The sequence below is a fragment of the Centruroides sculpturatus genome, unplaced genomic scaffold, assembly GCF_000671375.1.
Source record: "Centruroides sculpturatus isolate CEXI.00-Female unplaced genomic scaffold, Cexi_2.0 scaffold34, whole genome shotgun sequence".
In the NCBI taxonomy this organism is placed as follows: Eukaryota; Metazoa; Arthropoda; class Arachnida; order Scorpiones; family Buthidae; genus Centruroides; species Centruroides sculpturatus.
The window spans coordinates 1253030-1274433 of record NW_019384328.1 but is presented as its reverse complement, the minus strand read 5'-3'; the positions used below and the strand labels follow the sequence as shown (position 1 = coordinate 1274433).

Here is a 21404-nt window from a genome sequence, read left to right as displayed (position 1 = left end):
TCAACTGGGAAATTTTACCTCATCCACCATATTTGCCAGATATTGCTCCCAGTGATTATCATCTTTTTCGGAGTTTGCAGAATTTTTTAAAAGGAAAAACTTTTGAGGATGAGAACAATGTAAAAAAGGCTATTTCTGAATATTTTGATTCAAAACCGAAATCATTTTACAAAGACGGGATTAAAAAGCTACCATCAAGATGGCAAGAGATTGTACAAAATAATGGTGAATACATTATAGATTGAAATAAGATTTAATTAAAATTTTTTGTTGCTTTTTTTGTAGATAAAAATGCACACGAACTTATGGACTGACCTGATACTTTAAACCTGGCTAGGATCTGTTTGAGAGGAATATTCTTTAAAATTATTCATTATAAATTGAAGATTGTTGTCAAATTGATTTGTGTATGAAACTAGAGTACTGTTCATTTTCTACACAAAATGGACAAAGCTTTACTTTTATAAAAAAAAATCAAATTAATTTTTTGATAAAGTCAATTGCTGAAATGTTTAATCAGAATGTACGCTATTAGGAAACAAAATACTTGTGAAAATAAATATGAATCTGGAATACGTCCCAATAACAATTGTTAAATTTTGTATCAAGGTAATTTAACTTTACATTTTAGTTTACCAATGAAGGAAAATGATCTTTGGAATTTAGTTTAAAAATAAGAACCAATATTAGTAGTAGTCAGTAATATTTATAATTAAAGAACATCAAACACACCAATAAATTATAAATTATTTACTCTAACAAATTTTTTTCTTCCATAAACAATAGACATTGTCAGGTTCATTTGTAATTTTTTTGCTGGTTTTTGGTTTGTTTGATGTGCTTTATAGTTTTAGCCAGTATCTCCTCCAACTAAGATTTATAATTCATTATAATTATAAAATTACTCAATAATGAAATAAAATCACAAATATTTAATAAACATTTCCTTAATTTGAATTTTTTTTAAACTCATATATTATTGCGCACAAAATTTAGTTTTTAGTTGAATTAACATTTAGTAAAAACTTATTACTTGTGATTGTGTTNTTTTTTTCTTTCTGTTGGAAAAAAATTAAAGTAAAATTAAGAAAACCTGAATCCTATTTTCTTGTTTTTAGAAAATAATTGACAAAATTAGCTTATGTAGTTTTACTAATATTCCACTGTTATTATCTAAAAGAAAATATTTATATTGCCATTTAATTCCTAAAGTAATGTAGTCCAAAATATTCAGATATCATCATAGAATTAAGTCTAAAGCAAAATTTTTACATTTTTATTTAGTTTCTTCTTCAAACTTATATTTTCTAATTTATTTTCATCAATTAGTACCATAAAATCATGGAATAATGACTTTAGAGAATACCACCTTTGGAATATATTTGAATATCTTATTAAAAGTAAAGCCTATGATTACTAAGAAATGCTTAATTATAGGAGTCTTGACTTTTATAATTATTTTTCAAGTGGTAAAGTACATGAAATTTTAATTAATTAATAAATTGTCACAAAACACATGTGTCCTTAGGACAAATGTAGAGCTATCACAAACCATATCTGCAAGTAATCATTCTGTATGGACTTGTGTGTCTTATGATGGCAAAGTTAATCTAGCTGGATGTACAGTACTGTACATGCATGGCTGGTTACCCATTCTCTTCTTAAATTTTCATCACATGGAAATGAATGTAACTGGAATGGTCAAATTCATAGACAATCTAGATGCATCATGTTTTTGTGTACATTGTATACAGCTTCAAACCACTTATAAAGAATACTCTGGCCATTATGGAAGCTAAGCATTGCACAATATCTACCTGAACTGGTTTTATAAAGCATGTCACCAATGAAAAACTAAAAATTGCAGACCTACACTAACAACTAGCAGTACTTTAATGGCTGCCAAGACATACAACCTTGTGTGGCAGAATTCAAAAACACATTCTGGAAACTAGTGAATATAATAGTAACTAATATAATAATTAAATTAATTTAAATTATTTAATCATCATTTTTATCAACAGCTAAGTATATTATCTAAAATAATAAATTTATACAAATATAATTATTAATAAACTTACTGAAGTAAATTTTAAAATTATTTATAAAACTCAGTAAAATTCTGTATTTGGTTTGAACATTTGACATATGCTTCAAGAAAAAATATTTTATTTTACAGAAAACCAACTACATTTGCAACAGTTAATTATAATGGAAAGAAGAAATTAATATTTGGTTTACCAGGAAATCCAGTTTCAGCAACAGTAACGTGTCATTTGTTTGTACTTCCTGCTCTTAGAAAAATCAGTGGTTATCAAAATGTAATGCCAACTCTTATAAAAGCAAAGGTAAGAGTAATTTTTAAATGTATTGTTTTATTAAAGTTATGAAATCTCAAATATTTTTATTTATCATCTTTTCGAGTTCTAACGTTTTAAGTTAAATACTATATTTCAAAAAATGTTTTTAAAATTTAATCTGTAACATTTAAAAATGCAGCCATTTTTGATTATTTTTAAAATGTCATGGTCATCATACTTAAAGAGCAAGCATTTGGAGTTCTCTACAGAAATAGCTATTGGACAAATCTCAACCAAATTTGGTATATACAGGCATAGGACAAAATAATAGGAACACCCCTTTCGAAATGTGTTGTACTTCAACCGTCCAATACAGCCCCACCACATGTCCCAACACTCTGCCATCCAGTGGTAGTGAAAGGGAAGGTATCAGTCAAGCATTTGGCAGTGTGACAGTTGCATGAGAAAATTCTGTTCCCAGCAAAGCGCCATTATGTCCGACCTGTCCGACGAGCAGAGGCATCAATATTGGAGCTCGCTGCAGCGTCCGTGTCTAGAACAGCCAACCTTATGGGTGTTTCAAGGTCCACTGTGTCAAGGGTTATGACAGCCTACACAAAACTGGGAAAGGTGTCCTCTGCGAAACAGAACAGTGGGCGAAAGTCGAAGTTGACTGACCAAGATAGATGAGCATTGAAGAGAATAGTCACCCAAAAATGTAAGACTATACTGCAGCAGATAACCTCTGAGATGAACACCCATCTCCAGAACCCCGTATTCAACAGGAGCTGCATACTGCGAGCATTCATGGCCGAGTAGCCATCCCAAAGCCATTAATGTCGCCGTAGAATGCTATGAAGTGATGACAGTGGTGCCGAGACCACCAAAACTGGACACAACAGCAATGGGAACAGGTCATCTAGGCTGATGAATCATCATTTACATTATTTCAGACCACCGAACGTGTGTTCATCTGGCAAACACCAGCAGAGGGATTTCATGTTGACTGTCTGGTTCCTACTGTGAAGCATGGAGGGGCTCTGTGATGCTGTGGGGAGTGATATCGTGGCATGCTTGGGGCCACTCATAGTCCTGAGGGAGAAGGTCAGAGGCGTGCATTATTGCAGATCATTTACATACTATGCCTCATACTCTGTTTCCTGGAGAACGTCCTCTATTCCAAGATGGCTTGCTGTGTTCAAACATGGTTGGATGAGCATAATGATGAAGTGGAACATTTCATGTGGTGTCCTCAGTCAGTGATTTCAACATTATTGAGCCTGTGTGGGGCTTTTTAGAGAACAAAGTCTGTTCTCGGTTTCCTCCTCCATGCACACTACCTGAACTCGAGACTGCTCTGCAGGAGAAATGGCTGCATATTTCCTTAAACTTTCTGCACAACCTTTATTTCTCAATCCCACATCAGATACAAGCTGTAATTCAGGCCAATGGTGGCCCAACTCCCTACTAATAAATGTTTTGCATTCTTTCACAGGTTTTCCCATTATTTTGTCCTATACCTGTATATTATGTGGAAAAAAATTTACTTCAAAATTCAATTGCTTGGAGAAAATTTGGCACTACTGTTCCCATAATGTGCATATTATGTCAGTAGTTGTAAAACATTCTTCATAATTCTTTGACAGGTGATCATTTGTGGTGCTCGCTGCCTAATTGTGCATTCCTTAATTTTGGAGTATTGTGGTCCTTAGCCACATTAAGGTATCATATGATATCTGGTTATGAAATTTTTCTAAACTCTCAGGTAGGCCTCTGTAGCAACTTGCAATATCTTGTATAGATTGGGAATGAAGTCTTTCTTGATATCTTTCAGATTATCCAAATTGGATGCAACTTTTTGTTGTTAAAAATATTTTTAAAGTCTCAAGGATGAAAGTGTTGATTTTTAATTTTTATAATATATTAAATCATGGAGACACTTTTGTAAGGATAATTTCAGAAAGTAGTCAATTAGATTTGCTAAATGGAGAATTTCAAATTATTTTTGAAGTTATTAATAATAATATCCATCACTTGATGATAAATGTTTATTTTCCAATATTCAGAGTGCTTTTTCTGTTGGCAACTCCACCAAATTACTTTTTCTTAATTGTGTCAATTCTCAGTAAACAGTCATCATTTTTTTTCTTTTTTTAAAGCTTGAACAGATTCAAGATAAATTTTGTTTTTCTGCAAAGTTTTTGATATTTTGATCATCAATTATAGAACAAAGATCGTAAGTGAAAAGAAATTAGTTTGATTATCTCGTCAAATTGATTTATTTTCTCTTAAAACTTGCAATGGTGCATTATTATTTTATTCCTTTAACCAAGAGTTGCCCTTTTACTTTGGAAGTATCTATTCAATACATTCACAATTAATAATCCTGATTGAAAACAAATAGACAACATAATCTCATTTTGTGATGAAAGTGAACAGACCAAGTGCCTCCACTGAGTTCTTATCTGAATCCAAAAAATTTGATTTTTTCAAATAAATATACTCTGCTATATAACTAAAGCATATCTACAAATTTCAATTTTTTTTTTGTTAGCTCAGTACAGATGTGCAGTTAGATCCAAGACCAGAATATCAGAGAGCTCATCTTTTTTGGCAGCCTGATTCAAACCTTCCATTGGCAGTTGTTACTGGCAATCAGATAAGCAGCCGTCTTCCAAGTATGCACAAGGCTAATACATTATTAACTTTACCACCATGCAGTGAAACTTTAAAAATGCTACAACAGGGAACTGAAGTAAATGCTCTTGTAATTGATAAAATATAATTGTTACTGTTGACATATTCTAATTTCATTTAATATAATTCAAAAAACATGATTTAATCAGAGTATATTTCTATATTTTTTTAATATGTTAAAATATTTTATAATTGCTTATTAAAAAAATTAAATATTGATCACATTGTAAAATATTGTGTTGTTTATATTAAACTGTGTGTGTATATTAAAGTTAAAATTCTCATACATTGTATCTCTTTATCATTTACAGCATTAAGTACATTAAATCATATTTTCTCTAAAATTCATATGTTATTTTTGTTAATGATATAAATTTTTATATAATATTTAGTCTTTTGAAAATAGAAGATATTGTTTGAAAATTTGATACAATTCCTCATCTATAAAATTTGTTGTTCTTCTTAAAGTTAAAAAAAAAAGTAAACAAACACATCTATACATTACTTCATTATATAATTAAGTTGATACTTTTATGTATAAGGCATACAGTCAACTTGTGATCTACAATGGGGTTAAATTTCTTGAAGGCATCATAAATAGAATCCCATTTATATAATGTTAATATTTATAATTCAAACAACATTATAATATTTATAATGTTGTTTGAATGAATCACATTCCAGCCTCCAAAATATTTTCATATATAAATTAGATTTCGAAAATTAAAGCTCTATGTAAGTATTTTTAATATCTTTTTACATAAATATACATTTTAATAAATAATATGTACTTGTAATTTTTGTTTTTTAAATAATTAATCTATTCAGAAAATTATGCACTAATGATGTGTTCTTAAAATTAGTTGGTGCCAAATTTTGGAATTTTTGCAAATCATCATAATTCAAGGGTTGTTGATACAGAAGTAGGTGATAAATATAAAACAGTAGTGATTGTAAATTATGTAGAGAGAACAAATACATATATAATCAGTAATGATATGGAAAAATTTAGCATTTTTCAGATTAATAAACAGATCATCTTTGCATAAAGTAACAAACTATTTATTTAGATATGATACTTGTATTATATCTAAATAAATAGTATTTATTTAGATATAATACAATTAGTAGTAGTAAATCCATATATTTTATTTACTTAACATAAAATATTTTATTATTTAATGCATGATTTTGAAAACAGATGGTCTCTTTCAACTAGATGAAAGATTTCCAGAATTGCACAATATTATATGGCCAGAAATTTTAGTCTAGCATTCAAAATAAAATTTTTGATCATTTTTGATTATAAGTTTACAGACTCAGATATATGATAGACAAACAATACAAACATTGCTAAACCCGATATATAATATAGCTACACACCAACTGAATGCCGAAAATATATTGGGCTAGTATAAGTCTAGTTATTAAATGAATTACGTAACCAGTTTGGCTCTAGAGGTAAGCGTTAGGCGCCATCTCTTATTAACTTTAATAATTATAAATAAATTAAAACTGCTGGGAGAAAAAATCAGCCCGAAGCGGGACTCGAACCCACAACAGCGGTTCTAAATTATTTAAATTTTTTATAATTATTAAAGTTAATAAGAGATGGTGCCTAATGCTTACCTCTAGAGCCAAATTGGTTACGTAATTCATTTAATAACTAGCCTTATACTAGCCCGATAGATTATCGGCATTCGGTTGGTGTGTAGGTATATGATAGACATTTTTCATATATTTTTATTTCAGTCAAACTTTTCAATAACCAACATCTATGGTAAGGTTGTGTGAAATTTTGGGGGCAATTAAGTAATTAGATTAATTATGAAGTGGAAAAAACCCAGCGCTCTACCTGGCATTTCTGTTGCCCTCTGGTCAGATAAACAAGAGATGATCAAATGTCTTAGCAAAAACAACCATCTTGCTCTTTGGTTTGAGAATTTATAAGATAAATCCCAACACCTGCTTGTTGATGTCTAGGAATTATGAATTTGTTTAAATTATATTGTAATAAGAGTCGCAGCACCTGGCAGAAAGTGTCAACAAACCAGCCAGGTTGCCAAATTCTTGCGGTCCTCATCAGCTGAATCGATGACGCATCTCAAACTTAGGACCACCCAAAAAGAAGTCACCTGATTTTTTCCCACTCCAGTGAGGATAAAAAGAGTGTGCACCCGATCTTCGGGCAGACTCCACCATAGTAACAGGTGACTAAAACCTGCCATTACTCATCTCTGTGAACATTTCTCCTCCCGAGAAGATCCACAATCGTTGCACCGACTTTCATATAACCAGGATCAGAAGGACATCAGACTATTTAAGAGGTATCCAATATAGACTTAACATGTAAACTCTCTCTCTCGGTACAGGTAACCCCCATATAACACGAGAGTTACGTTCCAGAAAATTGCCGTGTTATGGGAATCCATGTTATACAAAACAAAGAACTAGTGCGAAAAGGGGGTTAGGTTCCAAAAATTAAAAAACATGTTGTTAAATCTTAAATTAAATCGGATTTAGTATTCATTTTTTTCTTAGGTAAAATACTTATTTATTATTTAAGTAAATATTTTACCAGAGGATTATTCATTCTATATGATGATCTCAGCATGAGCATCATCAACTGGTAACAGTTTGTGGGTGCATTCTTTAATAGTGGTCGCTCTGCAACGGGAGTGCGCTGCTGTTTGTAGGCATTAGGAACGACGGTGAAAGAAAGATGGCGGCGCTCGCACTATTGATAGTATCATTTGGAGGAATCTATAATTCTAAAATAGCTTTTAGAGGCAAAAGAAGGGTCCCAATTGTAAAATTTAACCATTAAATGGATTATTTGTTTCAAGAGCATTCAAAGTAGCCACAAAAACAATTAGAATGCTTGCGTGGAGGTATAAAAGAACGCACCCTTTATTACATTTTATGTTATACGAGGGTTTTACCCAATTCCTGAACTGTGTTAGAGTGAACCTATGCTATAAAAGCACCGTGTTATACGGGGGATATTTCCAATTCTCAAACTGTGTTAGAGTGAATCCGTGCTATAGAATTGCCATGTTATACGGGGGTTACCTGTATATTACTTATGTAGCTAGCTTGTAGATTGTAACCTCCACATATGTACCTAACCCTTTTTCATTACTTATTAAATTTGTTGTTTTGTTTAACTGGTGTTGATATTAGTTATTACGAGATCCGATCACCCTATCGATTTATTCAACCCCTCTGCCACTCGAATCCAAGCCATCCAGTGACAGCGAGAGTGGGACTCACTCTCCTGACGTTGAACAAAGGGGTTTAAACCGATAGTAATCAACCCCTAATTTATCTCACAGTTGTAAATTTTTGAGAAGTGTCCATTATTGGGGATGAAACAAGAAAGTGAACATACTGGTATGTAATGTTTAAATGTTAAAAAATATATGTATTCATAAGCATATACAAGATGTAAAAAAGCCAGCTTTTTTCTGAAATGATTATGATTGTTGCAAGGGCACTGCTGTGACGTCGGCTGACATATCAACTGTGCTTTGAATTTTTTTTATTTCAAAATCTAATTACTTTTACTTATTTTATAATGTAATAGTTTGGCTAATACTATAATAAAATATACAAGTAACATTTAAAACAAAATATTAGGTCAGTCCATAAGTTCGTGTGTATTTTATGATCTTGTTTTGCTGTTAAAAATGCCAGTCTAATGTGATACTTTTTACACTGAAGTGTTAAATTGGATCTCATTTATATAATACTGTTCAGAATTGGGAACATTTCAGTTGTTTATTTTCGTTAAAATGGAAGTAACAGATGAATATAAGAGACATGTTTTATACTTTTTATTTTTAAGTGATGAGAATGCTACAAATGCAGCCAAAAAATTAAATACTGTTCATAATCAAACTGTAATTAGTGTAAGGACTGCGCAGAAGTGGTTTGAAAGATTTAGAAATAATGATTTTAGTGTGGAGGATAAGGCTCGTACTGGAAGACCTGTTGACTTTGATGATGATGCTCTCTCTGCACTAGTTGAAGCAGAACCATCTTTAACAGTTGATGAAATTGCGGAACGTTTAAATTCATCCCATGGAACTGTTCATAGACATCTACAACAAATCGGAAAAGTTTCAAAGCTAGGAAAATGGATACCACATGAACTGTCAATAGCTAACTGACAACAACGTCAACTGCTCAACTCAAAAGCTTCAACTGGGAAATTTTACCTCATCCACCATATTTGCCAGATATTGCTCCCAGTGATTATCATCTTTTTCGGAGTTTGCAGAATTTTTTAAAAGGAAAAACTTTTGAGGATGAGAACAATGTAAAAAAGGCTATTTCTGAATATTTTGATTCAAAACCGAAATCATTTTACAAAGACGGGATTAAAAAGCTACCATCAAGATGGCAAGAGATTGTACAAAATAATGGTGAATACATTATAGATTGAAATAAGATTTAATTAAAATTTTTTGTTGCTTTTTTTGTAGATAAAAATGCACACGAACTTATGGACTGACCTGATACTTTAAACCTGGCTAGGATCTGTTTGAGAGGAATATTCTTTAAAATTATTCATTATAAATTGAAGATTGTTGTCAAATTGATTTGTGTATGAAACTAGAGTACTGTTCATTTTCTACACAAAATGGACAAAGCTTTACTTTTATAAAAAAAAATCAAATTAATTTTTTGATAAAGTCAATTGCTGAAATGTTTAATCAGAATGTACGCTATTAGGAAACAAAATACTTGTGAAAATAAATATGAATCTGGAATACGTCCCAATAACAATTGTTAAATTTTGTATCAAGGTAATTTAACTTTACATTTTAGTTTACCAATGAAGGAAAATGATCTTTGGAATTTAGTTTAAAAATAAGAACCAATATTAGTAGTAGTCAGTAATATTTATAATTAAAGAACATCAAACACACCAATAAATTATAAATTATTTACTCTAACAAATTTTTTTCTTCCATAAACAATAGACATTGTCAGGTTCATTTGTAATTTTTTTGCTGGTTTTTGGTTTGTTTGATGTGCTTTATAGTTTTAGCCAGTATCTCCTCCAACTAAGATTTATAATTCATTATAATTATAAAATTACTCAATAATGAAATAAAATCACAAATATTTAATAAACATTTCCTTAATTTGAATTTTTTTTAAACTCATATATTATTGCGCACAAAATTTAGTTTTTAGTTGAATTAACATTTAGTAAAAACTTATTACTTGTGATTGTGTTCTATTATTTTTAATTAAATCTAATTAAAATTTCATATTTAATACTAATTGAATATCAAGGAATTATTGTATTGAACAATCGTAATTTTTTATAAATTTGTATATATTCCAAAAATTAATAATAAATGTATCTTTCAAATGTAATTAATTTTCAGGGTATATAGAATATTTAGGAGATAAAATACAGGGTGTCCACCATGAACCTGACACATTTGTTTCGACTGCCATATTGAAGTGCAAGGCAGTAATCAGATGTCATGCATTCCATTAGGTGGAGAAACCGTGGAAGTTGTATAGGTAATTCTTGAAAACCCGCCAAAGTGACTGTAGGTGGCGTGGCAGCAGTCAAACACAAAATGGCTTCTCCACAAGAGCAGCGCAAGTTGTATAGTGGTATGCTGAAACAAATTCCGTGATTCCAGCAGGATGGTGCCCCTCCACATTGGAGCCTGCATGTTCGATGTTTCCTCGACACACAATTTCCTGATTGTTGGATTGGGCGTGGAGGACCGATACCGATACCATGGTCTCCTCAATCGCCAGATATTACACCCTTAGCCTTTTTCTTTTGGGGATTTGTCAAGGACAAGGTTTACACTGGTGTCAAAATTTGTGACCTTCAACATCTTCATGTGTGCATTCACAATGCTGTGGCTGCTGTCATGCCCGAGATGCTTGAAAGAGCATGGCAGGAAATGGAATATAGACTCAATGTTCTACATGTAACAAAAGGAACTCGTGTAGAGGTTCACTGATTTTTTTTAATAAAACTGAGTTTTTCATCATAAAATATGCATTACTTTACATCCTTCCTGAGCGGTAGATTTTTTACAACAGTTTCAAATGTGTCAGGTTCATGGACACCCTGTATTCCTGTAATGTTTCTGAACCTTTATTTTTAGTAAAATAAAAAAAAAAGCTGGCAAGAGATCTTGCATTACTTTCTCAGCATTCATAATTTACAAAGTTAGTTATAAAAATTATTTTTTAATAAAAAAAAATGTTTACTTTTATTTCTTGGCTCTATAGTATAGCACAGAAACAGAAGGGATGTGAGATTGACTTTTCCATAGTACTTATTTGTTAGAAGTTCCATAAGATGTTTTTCAACATCATCTTATGGAATAGCTACTCTGAACTTTACTTACTTCTAGTGTTGAAAAATTTCACTTGAAGAGCTATCTGTACGACATTTTTTTTAATCCCTAGACCTCTGTAAAAATATTGCTATTACTTTGTGGAACACCCTTGATATAAGTTTAAAGTTACATGATAAACGATCATTGAGAGCAATTTGTTCTTCCTATATGTAATTTTTTTTTTTCATATAAAATTCCTTATGCATTTATTTTTTTTAAATAAATTAATATTTATATATTTGCAATGATTACAAAAATGGAAAATTACACAAATCATTATTTCCGCTACTGAAGAATAGATTATAAGTTTGTTAACAAATATAAAATTTCTACAGAAAATAAATGTACTTAAACAAACATGTATTGATGATTTACATGAAAGTTTAGCTAACTTAAGATGTATTGAAGCATTTTGAAGGTGTACAACTTGCTTATTCAAATGTTTAATAGTTTTAAAAAAAGATGTAAACTGACATTGACTAATAATAATGTGACATCCAAAGAGGGAAGTGAAAAAACAAAGAGAATAATTATAAATAATAATAATTAAATAAATTAAGAATTATTTTTTTCCAACATAAAAATTGGAGATCAAAAGGTCAAATGGGGAAAGGATGACAAAACCCACACACTTCCTATTTTGTCCAATTTTGAAACCAATAAAGCCGATCAGATGATCATACAAAGTAACAATTATTGCTAAGGTTGCAAGACAAACTCTGACCTTAGTCACCTCCAACAATTAATTCAGTTTGTTTGACAGCTGTTATCAAATTTACGAGGTAGAATGAATAATCATACCAGATAGCAAGAGGTAATAAATTTGTCGAAGCATTCGATTTCTGAATCAACACCTGGACACAAATCAAACTTAGAACAGGTTAAATCGTACATAGCATTAGTCAGCTCTCCTGAAAACAGGTATAAAAAGGGCTTGGACACGGTCCTCCAAGCAGACATCATACCTGTCCCGCCATTCTGTCCATTGCCTTCCTGCCATAATCGCAGTCTCTCCCCCCAAGATGATCCTGACCTGAATGAAAGGAAGACTAATGGTCAACTCCACCAATCTAGGAGCATTTCACTGACATCATATACAACGAGATCAGGAACCATTGGTCTGAGATATAATATATGTAAAATTGTAAACTCTCTCTCTGTTCTTTATTAAAGTAATTCTTTAGCTATAAGTAGTGGTAACGTGTCCTTTGTATCTAAAGTTAGAAATTTAGTGTATATTAAATGTTATTTGTTGAACCTGTGTCACCCTGTCTAATTATTCAGAAGACTATCGACTTGCTCACACCTCCCTGCTTGGTAAGGCTTGTAAAACCCGCTCTCATTATTGAATAAGTGGTCATCAGGAATCGCCCCAAGCCCCTGGCTGCTCAAAATAATAATTTTCTTTTATACTTAATTTAATCCATAACAATATGTTAACATTTCAATTGCATATGATATAGATTGTTAAATTCTACAAATGCATGATGTGATAGTAAAAACTTTAACTGATGATAGTAATCCAGTGGTATATAATGCTGTGATCAATATGACAAAATTCCAAATACAGGATCATTGATTCATAAACAGAAAACATTTGTTAATAGCATTGTCAAAATTGTGTGTGGACATTTAGCATTTGTACACTTAATTTGTGTTAAATTTTACATATGTACACAAGATGTATATGTAATTATTCCATTCATTACTGGAATGACAATAATAATTAATNAAAATCAGCCCGAAGCGGGACTCGAACCCACAACAGCGGTTCTAAATTATTTAAATTTTTTATAATTATTAAAGTTAATAAGAGATGGTGCCTAATGCTTACCTCTAGAGCCAAATTGGTTACGTAATTCATTTAATAACTAGCCTTATACTAGCCCGATAGATTATCGGCATTCGGTTGGTGTGTAGGTATATGATAGACATTTTTCATATATTTTTATTTCAGTCAAACTTTTCAATAACCAACATCTATGGTAAGGTTGTGTGAAATTTTGGGGGCAATTAAGTAATTAGATTAATTATGAAGTGGAAAAAACCCAGCGCTCTACCTGGCATTTCTGTTGCCCTCTGGTCAGATAAACAAGAGATGATCAAATGTCTTAGCAAAAACAACCATCTTGCTCTTTGGTTTGAGAATTTATAAGATAAATCCCAACACCTGCTTGTTGATGTCTAGGAATTATGAATTTGTTTAAATTATATTGTAATAAGAGTCGCAGCACCTGGCAGAAAGTGTCAACAAACCAGCCAGGTTGCCAAATTCTTGCGGTCCTCATCAGCTGAATCGATGACGCATCTCAAACTTAGGACCACCCAAAAAGAAGTCACCTGATTTTTTCCCACTCCAGTGAGGATAAAAAGAGTGTGCACCCGATCTTCGGGCAGACTCCACCATAGTAACAGGTGACTAAAACCTGCCATTACTCATCTCTGTGAACATTTCTCCTCCCGAGAAGATCCACAATCGTTGCACCGACTTTCATATAACCAGGATCAGAAGGACATCAGACTATTTAAGAGGTATCCAATATAGACTTAACATGTAAACTCTCTCTCTCGGTACAGGTAACCCCCATATAACACGAGAGTTACGTTCCAGAAAATTGCCGTGTTATGGGAATCCATGTTATACAAAACAAAGAACTAGTGCGAAAAGGGGGTTAGGTTCCAAAAATTAAAAAACATGTTGTTAAATCTTAAATTAAATCGGATTTAGTATTCATTTTTTTCTTAGGTAAAATACTTATTTATTATTTAAGTAAATATTTTACCAGAGGATTATTCATTCTATATGATGATCTCAGCATGAGCATCATCAACTGGTAACAGTTTGTGGGTGCATTCTTTAATAGTGGTCGCTCTGCAACGGGAGTGCGCTGCTGTTTGTAGGCATTTAGGAACGACGGTGAAAGAAAGATGGCGGCGCTCGCACTATTGATAGTATCATTTGGAGGAATCTATAATTCTAAAATAGCTTTTAGAGGCAAAAGAAGGGTCCCAATTGTAAAATTTAACCATTAAATGGATTATTTGTTTCAAGAGCATTCAAAGTAGCCACAAAAACAATTAGAATGCTTGCGTGGAGGTATAAAAGAACGCACCCTTTATTACATTTTATGTTATACGAGGGTTTTACCCAATTCCTGAACTGTGTTAGAGTGAACCTATGCTATAAAAGCACCGTGTTATACGGGGGATATTTCCAATTCTCAAACTGTGTTAGAGTGAATCCGTGCTATAGAATTGCCGTGTTATACGGGGGTTACCTGTATATTACTTATGTAGCTAGCTTGTAGATTGTAACCTCCACATATGTACCTAACCCTTTTTCATTACTTATTAAATTTGTTGTTTTGTTTAACTGGTGTTGATATTAGTTATTACGAGATCCGATCACCCTATCGATTTATTCAACCCCTCTGCCACTCGAATCCAAGCCATCCAGTGACAGCGAGAGTGGGACTCACTCTCCTGACGTTGAACAAAGGGGTTTAAACCGATAGTAATCAACCCCTAATTTATCTCACAGTTGTAAATTTTTGAGAAGTGTCCATTATTGGGGATGAAACAAGAAAGTGAACATACTGGTATGTAATGTTTAAATGTTAAAAAATATATGTATTCATAAGCATATACAAGATGTAAAAAAGCCAGCTTTTTTCTGAAATGATTATGATTGTTGCAAGGGCACTGCTGTGACGTCGGCTGACATATCAACTGTGCTTTGAATTTTTTTTAAACTCATATATTATTGCGCACAAAATTTAGTTTTTAGTTGAATTAACATTTAGTAAAAACTTATTACTTGTGATTGTGTTCTATTATTTTTAATTAAATCTAATTAAAATTTCATATTTAATACTAATTGAATATCAAGGAATTATTGTATTGAACAATCGTAATTTTTTATAAATTTGTATATATTCCAAAAATTAATAATAAATGTATCTTTCAAATGTAATTAATTTTCAGGGTATATAGAATATTTAGGAGATAAAATACAGGGTGTCCACCATGAACCTGACACATTTGTTTCGACTGCCATATTGAAGTGCAAGGCAGTAATCAGATGTCATGCATTCCATTAGGTGGAGAAACCGTGGAAGTTGTATAGGTAATTCTTGAAAACCCGCCAAAGTGACTGTAGGTGGCGTGGCAGCAGTCAAACACAAAATGGCTTCTCCACAAGAGCAGCGCAAGTTGTATAGTGGTATGCTGAAACAAATTCCGTGATTCCAGCAGGATGGTGCCCCTCCACATTGGAGCCTGCATGTTCGATGTTTCCTCGACACACAATTTCCTGATTGTTGGATTGGGCGTGGAGGACCGATACCGATACCATGGTCTCCTCAATCGCCAGATATTACACCCTTAGCCTTTTTCTTTTGGGGATTTGTCAAGGACAAGGTTTACACTGGTGTCAAAATTTGTGACCTTCAACATCTTCATGTGTGCATTCACAATGCTGTGGCTGCTGTCATGCCCGAGATGCTTGAAAGAGCATGGCAGGAAATGGAATATAGACTCAATGTTCTACATGTAACAAAAGGAACTCGTGTAGAGGTTCACTGATTTTTTTTAATAAAACTGAGTTTTTCATCATAAAATATGCATTACTTTACATCCTTCCTGAGCGGTAGATTTTTTACAACAGTTTCAAATGTGTCAGGTTCATGGACACCCTGTATTCCTGTAATGTTTCTGAACCTTTATTTTTAGTAAAATAAAAAAAAAAGCTGGCAAGAGATCTTGCATTACTTTCTCAGCATTCATAGTTTACAAAGTTAGTTATAAAAATTATTTTTTAATAAAAAAAAATGTTTACTTTTATTTCTTGGCTCTATAGTATAGCACAGAAACAGAAGGGATGTGAGATTGACTTTTCCATAGTACTTATTTGTTAGAAGTTCCATAAGATGTTTTTCAACATCATCTTATGGAATAGCTACTCTGAACTTTACTTACTTCTAGTGTTGAAAAATTTCACTTGAAGAGCTATCTGTACGACATTTTTTTTAATCCCTAGACCTCTGTAAAAATATTGCTATTACTTTGTGGAACACCCTTGATATAAGTTTAAAGTTACATGATAAACGATCATTGAGAGCAATTTGTTCTTCCTATATGTAATTTTTTTTTTTCATATAAAATTCCTTATGCATTTATTTTTTTTAAATAAATTAATATTTATATATTTGCAATGATTACAAAAATGGAAAATTACACAAATCATTATTTCCGCTACTGAAGAATAGATTATAAGTTTGTTAACAAATATAAAATTTCTACAGAAAATAAATGTACTTAAACAAACATGTATTGATGATTTACATGAAAGTTTAGCTAACTTAAGATGTATTGAAGCATTTTGAAGGTGTACAACTTGCTTATTCAAATGTTTAATAGTTTTAAAAAAAGATGTAAACTGACATTGACTAATAATAATGTGACATCCAAAGAGGGAAGTGAAAAAACAAAGAGAATAATTATAAATAATAATAATTAAATAAATTAAGAATTATTTTTTTCCAACATAAAAATTGGAGATCAAAAGGTCAAATGGGGAAAGGATGACAAAACCCACACACTTCCTATTTTGTCCAATTTTGAAACCAATAAAGCCGATCAGATGATCATACAAAGTAACAATTATTGCTAAGGTTGCAAGACAAACTCTGACCTTAGTCACCTCCAACAATTAATTCAGTTTGTTTGACAGCTGTTATCAAATTTACGAGGTAGAATGAATAATCATACCAGATAGCAAGAGGTAATAAATTTGTCGAAGCATTCGATTTCTGAATCAACACCTGGACACAAATCAAACTTAGAACAGGTTAAATCGTACATAGCATTAGTCAGCTCTCCTGAAAACAGGTATAAAAAGGGCTTGGACACGGTCCTCCAAGCAGACATCATACCTGTCCCGCCATTCTGTCCATTGCCTTCCTGCCATAATCGCAGTCTCTCCCCCCAAGATGATCCTGACCTGAATGAAAGGAAGACTAATGGTCAACTCCACCAATCTAGGAGCATTTCACTGACATCATATACAACGAGATCAGGAACCATTGGTCTGAGATATAATATATGTAAAATTGTAAACTCTCTCTCTGTTCTTTATTAAAGTAATTCTTTAGCTATAAGTAGTGGTAACGTGTCCTTTGTATCTAAAGTTAGAAATTTAGTGTATATTAAATGTTATTTGTTGAACCTGTGTCACCCTGTCTAATTATTCAGAAGACTATCGACTTGCTCACACCTCCCTGCTTGGTAAGGCTTGTAAAACCCGCTCTCATTATTGAATAAGTGGTCATCAGGAATCGCCCCAAGCCCCTGGCTGCTCAAAATAATAATTTTCTTTTATACTTAATTTAATCCATAACAATATGTTAACATTTCAATTGCATATGATATAGATTGTTAAATTCTACAAATGCATGATGTGATAGTAAAAACTTTAACTGATGATAGTAATCCAGTGGTATATAATGCTGTGATCAATATGACAAAATTCCAAATACAGGATCATTGATTCATAAACAGAAAACATTTGTTAATAGCATTGTCAAAATTGTGTGTGGACATTTAGCATTTGTACACTTAATTTGTGTTAAATTTTACATATGTACACAAGATGTATATGTAATTATTCCATTCATTACTGGAATGACAATAATAATTAATTTTAGTGATTGTAAAATTAAAGTAATTTATTATAATTTAAGTATAAAATAATTTACATTTTTTAATATTATAAATTCAGGATGTTTTAGAATTCATTCTTGTTTTCTTGGCACTTGAGTATTTTTAAAAGAATTATGCTTGCTTTAATTAAGCAGACATATTAAGGAAGCCAAATATATATTTTATAGCGATGTTTTTTGCTAAATATCAAATTTTTTTTTGTTTATACATTAAAATGTTTCTAAAAGTTTTCATTATTTTGAGTTGTACTATAGTATAAAGCAGATATATATATGCTAAAAACAATGATATATATATATATATATATATCATTGTTTTTAAATCTTAAGTTATGAATTTTACTAGTTAAGTTATTTTGCAATGTTTGTTAAGATTACGAAAAATATTTTCATTGAATTTTTCAAAAGACCAACTTGTAGATTAATGTATCTGAGAAACATTAATTTTAGATAATTATAAACAACAAAATCAATATTTTTTTAAGAAATATTTATCAATATTAGAGGCTTATGACAAACTTTCTGTATATAATTCATTCAATCATACACATTTTCACAAATCTCATAACAAAAGAATTGCAACAATATTATATAATTGAATCTATACAATTAATTTCAGTTGATGCAGGTATTTAGCATAAATTCATTACATGGTTAACATAAATAACAACTTATAAAAATATAACAAAAGATATGGGATCTTAATTTTATAAATGTACATTGCACAATTAACTACATATGAAAGCATTGAAAATTAAAATGTAATGATACAAATTTACACACATTCATTTGGAAGCACAGGTTTTGTGACTTTGCAGTCTGTTTCTGCCATGTGTTTGTAACAATCCTAAGTAAGATAATTATATTTTAATTTATATAATATAAATAAAATATACTAATGCTAATGACTCATTTTTATAGAAATAATCAATGCTTTTTAAGATAAGATTTTTAAATATTTCTATAATATGATTTATAATAATTAGAAATAATTCAGAAGGGAAATATGGCCAAGGACAAGCATTTCCTTCTTGAAAATATGGACAGATAATTTATAGAGTACAAAATAATTTACAAAGCATTAAAATAATTGAAGAAAATTTTTAAAATTGCTTGATATTTATTAAATTATCAATGGACAACTTTATGCATTAGCTTGATAAAAGGTGCAAACATTGCTCTATTTAGATAAAATTTATTCCATTAAACACAAAATAATGTACTGTTTAACAAACCAATTTTACATATTTACAGGAGTGCAAAATCATCTGATAATATGTGCACAAGTAATACAGTTTCTTAAATATACATTCAAAATATCAAATTAATATAGACATTACAACAATTTTTGGATATTTTCCAAATGTTACATTCACAAGTTGCTTAAAATTCTGCTTATACAATTATCTTAATTATACATCAACAACAAAAAATTTTTGTGTTTCTGTTTGATTTTGTTCTCCTTTAATTTGGGTATCATAATCAGCTAATGATGATAGTACTGCAAATAAAAAGGTTTAATATAGAATATATTCAATAAAAAATTATTACATTGAAAAAGTATGAAATAAATCAATTAATGATATTGACAAGTAGAATAATGAATATGCTATAATTAAAAATTATATATTTGACACACACAAACTAATAAATCTTGTAATATTCAAATCTTCTGTTACTTTTAATTTTCATACATTTGTTTGTTGCAATTTCTGAAACTGTTTAAACTTTGTCTTTCTCTTTTAATGGTTAAATCAAACAGGACAGCCAGTAAAAGTTAAATTTGTAATAAATAACAATTAAAAAGTTGGTGATATATAATATACAAGTTCTAGAAAAGAAATCCAAAATGCACTTTGACTTATTTTAATTAACTTTATTCAAGCTACTCCTTACAATGTGCTTTTATAAAAACAGTAATTCGTTGATATCAATCATGACTGTTGCATCAACATTTCAAATTTGATAATAGCAATTCACTCCATACAAGCCATGACCTCACTTAGCTTTACTTTTATACTTACTGTTGAACACAACATTACCAAGAAATCAGCACTATCAGAAGGATATGCAGACTTCAGGACAGTATCTTCTCATCTTCCACAATAAATTCAAATATAGTGGAATATCATTCAAGATTTGTAATCTGTCTGATTTTCCTTGCTAATGCAATCTTAAAGTGGTCAAACTCTTGCTCTTAACCACGGTCAAAAACTTTCCATTTGCATTACTTAAGAGACTTTTGATGCAACCTTTGTCTACTGATCACTTAATTTCTATCTGAGACCAACTTGACAAGACCAAGCACACATTTCCCATATCTCCTTTTAGAAATGAAATTCTACCAGAAACATGGGACCTACATTTAATTTGATGTAGAAAATGCTTGCTGAAAGTCAAAAGCTCCAAGTTAGCAGCAATTCTGGATCTTCCTTACTACAATTAGCTACTTTGGCTTCTTATGATGATGCTCCTACTGATGACATTTAATCCTTAAGTTAAGTGAATCACCTCATTAACATACATCTGTCTTGGACATCTTGAAGCCAATAACGTACTTTTCTGTGAAAATCCATTAGAACTTATCTTTTGAAATAGGAGTGATATTTTTGGTCTGGTAAAAATAATCCTTGTAATTTCATATCAACCTGTGACACCATTCATAGTAGGAATGATAATTTAAACAATTTGTGTTGCTACTATGGTAAAAGAACCACTAATGTTCATCATATTTTTTTTTTTTTAAATTGTGTCCATGTTTTCCTCACTTGTCTGAAGAGGGAATATGATGTCTTGTTTATTAAGCTTAGGTCCACGTTGTAACTACTATTTTGCAAGCCATGTATAGACATAAATGTCTTTTTGCAGACCTTTGTATTGAATACAGTATTTAATATAATTTAAATAGACACTTCTGGATTAATGGACTGGATTTAAGATGTTTGTTGGAAGTACACCTGTTTCCTCATTAACTTACGACAACTCATGTATTTTGCAGATCATAAAAACCCATCTTCTCTGCCACTTAAATAACTCAAAATGAGTATCTTTGTCTTTTCAAAATACTTCAGTAATGTTCATTCATAACACTTTAAGCTGCTTGAATGAAGATTATGACATCTCACTAAATTTCACGTAAATCATGGTAACCCTCACCCAACTCAACAGTCGGACAGCTCAGCAGTCAAGGTGGCAGCCTACTTCTCTGGGATATCTGGGATTGAATCCAATGTTCCCTCTAATTTTTTTTGTAGATGATCGGAACATATACTTCTCTGAGCAAAAAAAAATTTTGCGAGCAT

At 31.2% G+C, this 21404-nt stretch overlaps 2 protein-coding genes across 5 annotated transcripts in view; one reads left to right on the top strand and one right to left on the bottom strand.

Moving 5' to 3' along the window:
* The window catches only part of LOC111628816 (gephyrin-like), a 54173-nt gene extending 48879 nt beyond the window's left edge, over positions 1-5294 (top strand). The window contains exons 16-17 of the mRNA XM_023372660.1: positions 2116-2348; positions 4855-5294. Coding sequence (XP_023228428.1) covers positions 2116-2348; positions 4855-5085 — 464 coding nt within the window. The 3' untranslated portion in view covers positions 5086-5294. The remainder of the gene's footprint in view (positions 1-2115; positions 2349-4854) is intronic.
* A 13283-nt stretch (positions 5295-18577) lies between these two features.
* Positions 18578-21404, bottom strand: part of LOC111628645 — a 45178-nt gene continuing 42351 nt past the window's right edge. For all 4 annotated transcript variants that reach the window (XM_023372477.1, XM_023372486.1, XM_023372481.1 and 1 more), the window contains one exon: positions 18578-19603. In XM_023372477.1, the coding sequence (XP_023228245.1) occupies positions 19515-19603 (89 nt within the window). In that variant the 3' untranslated portion in view covers positions 18578-19514. The remainder of the gene's footprint in view (positions 19604-21404) is intronic.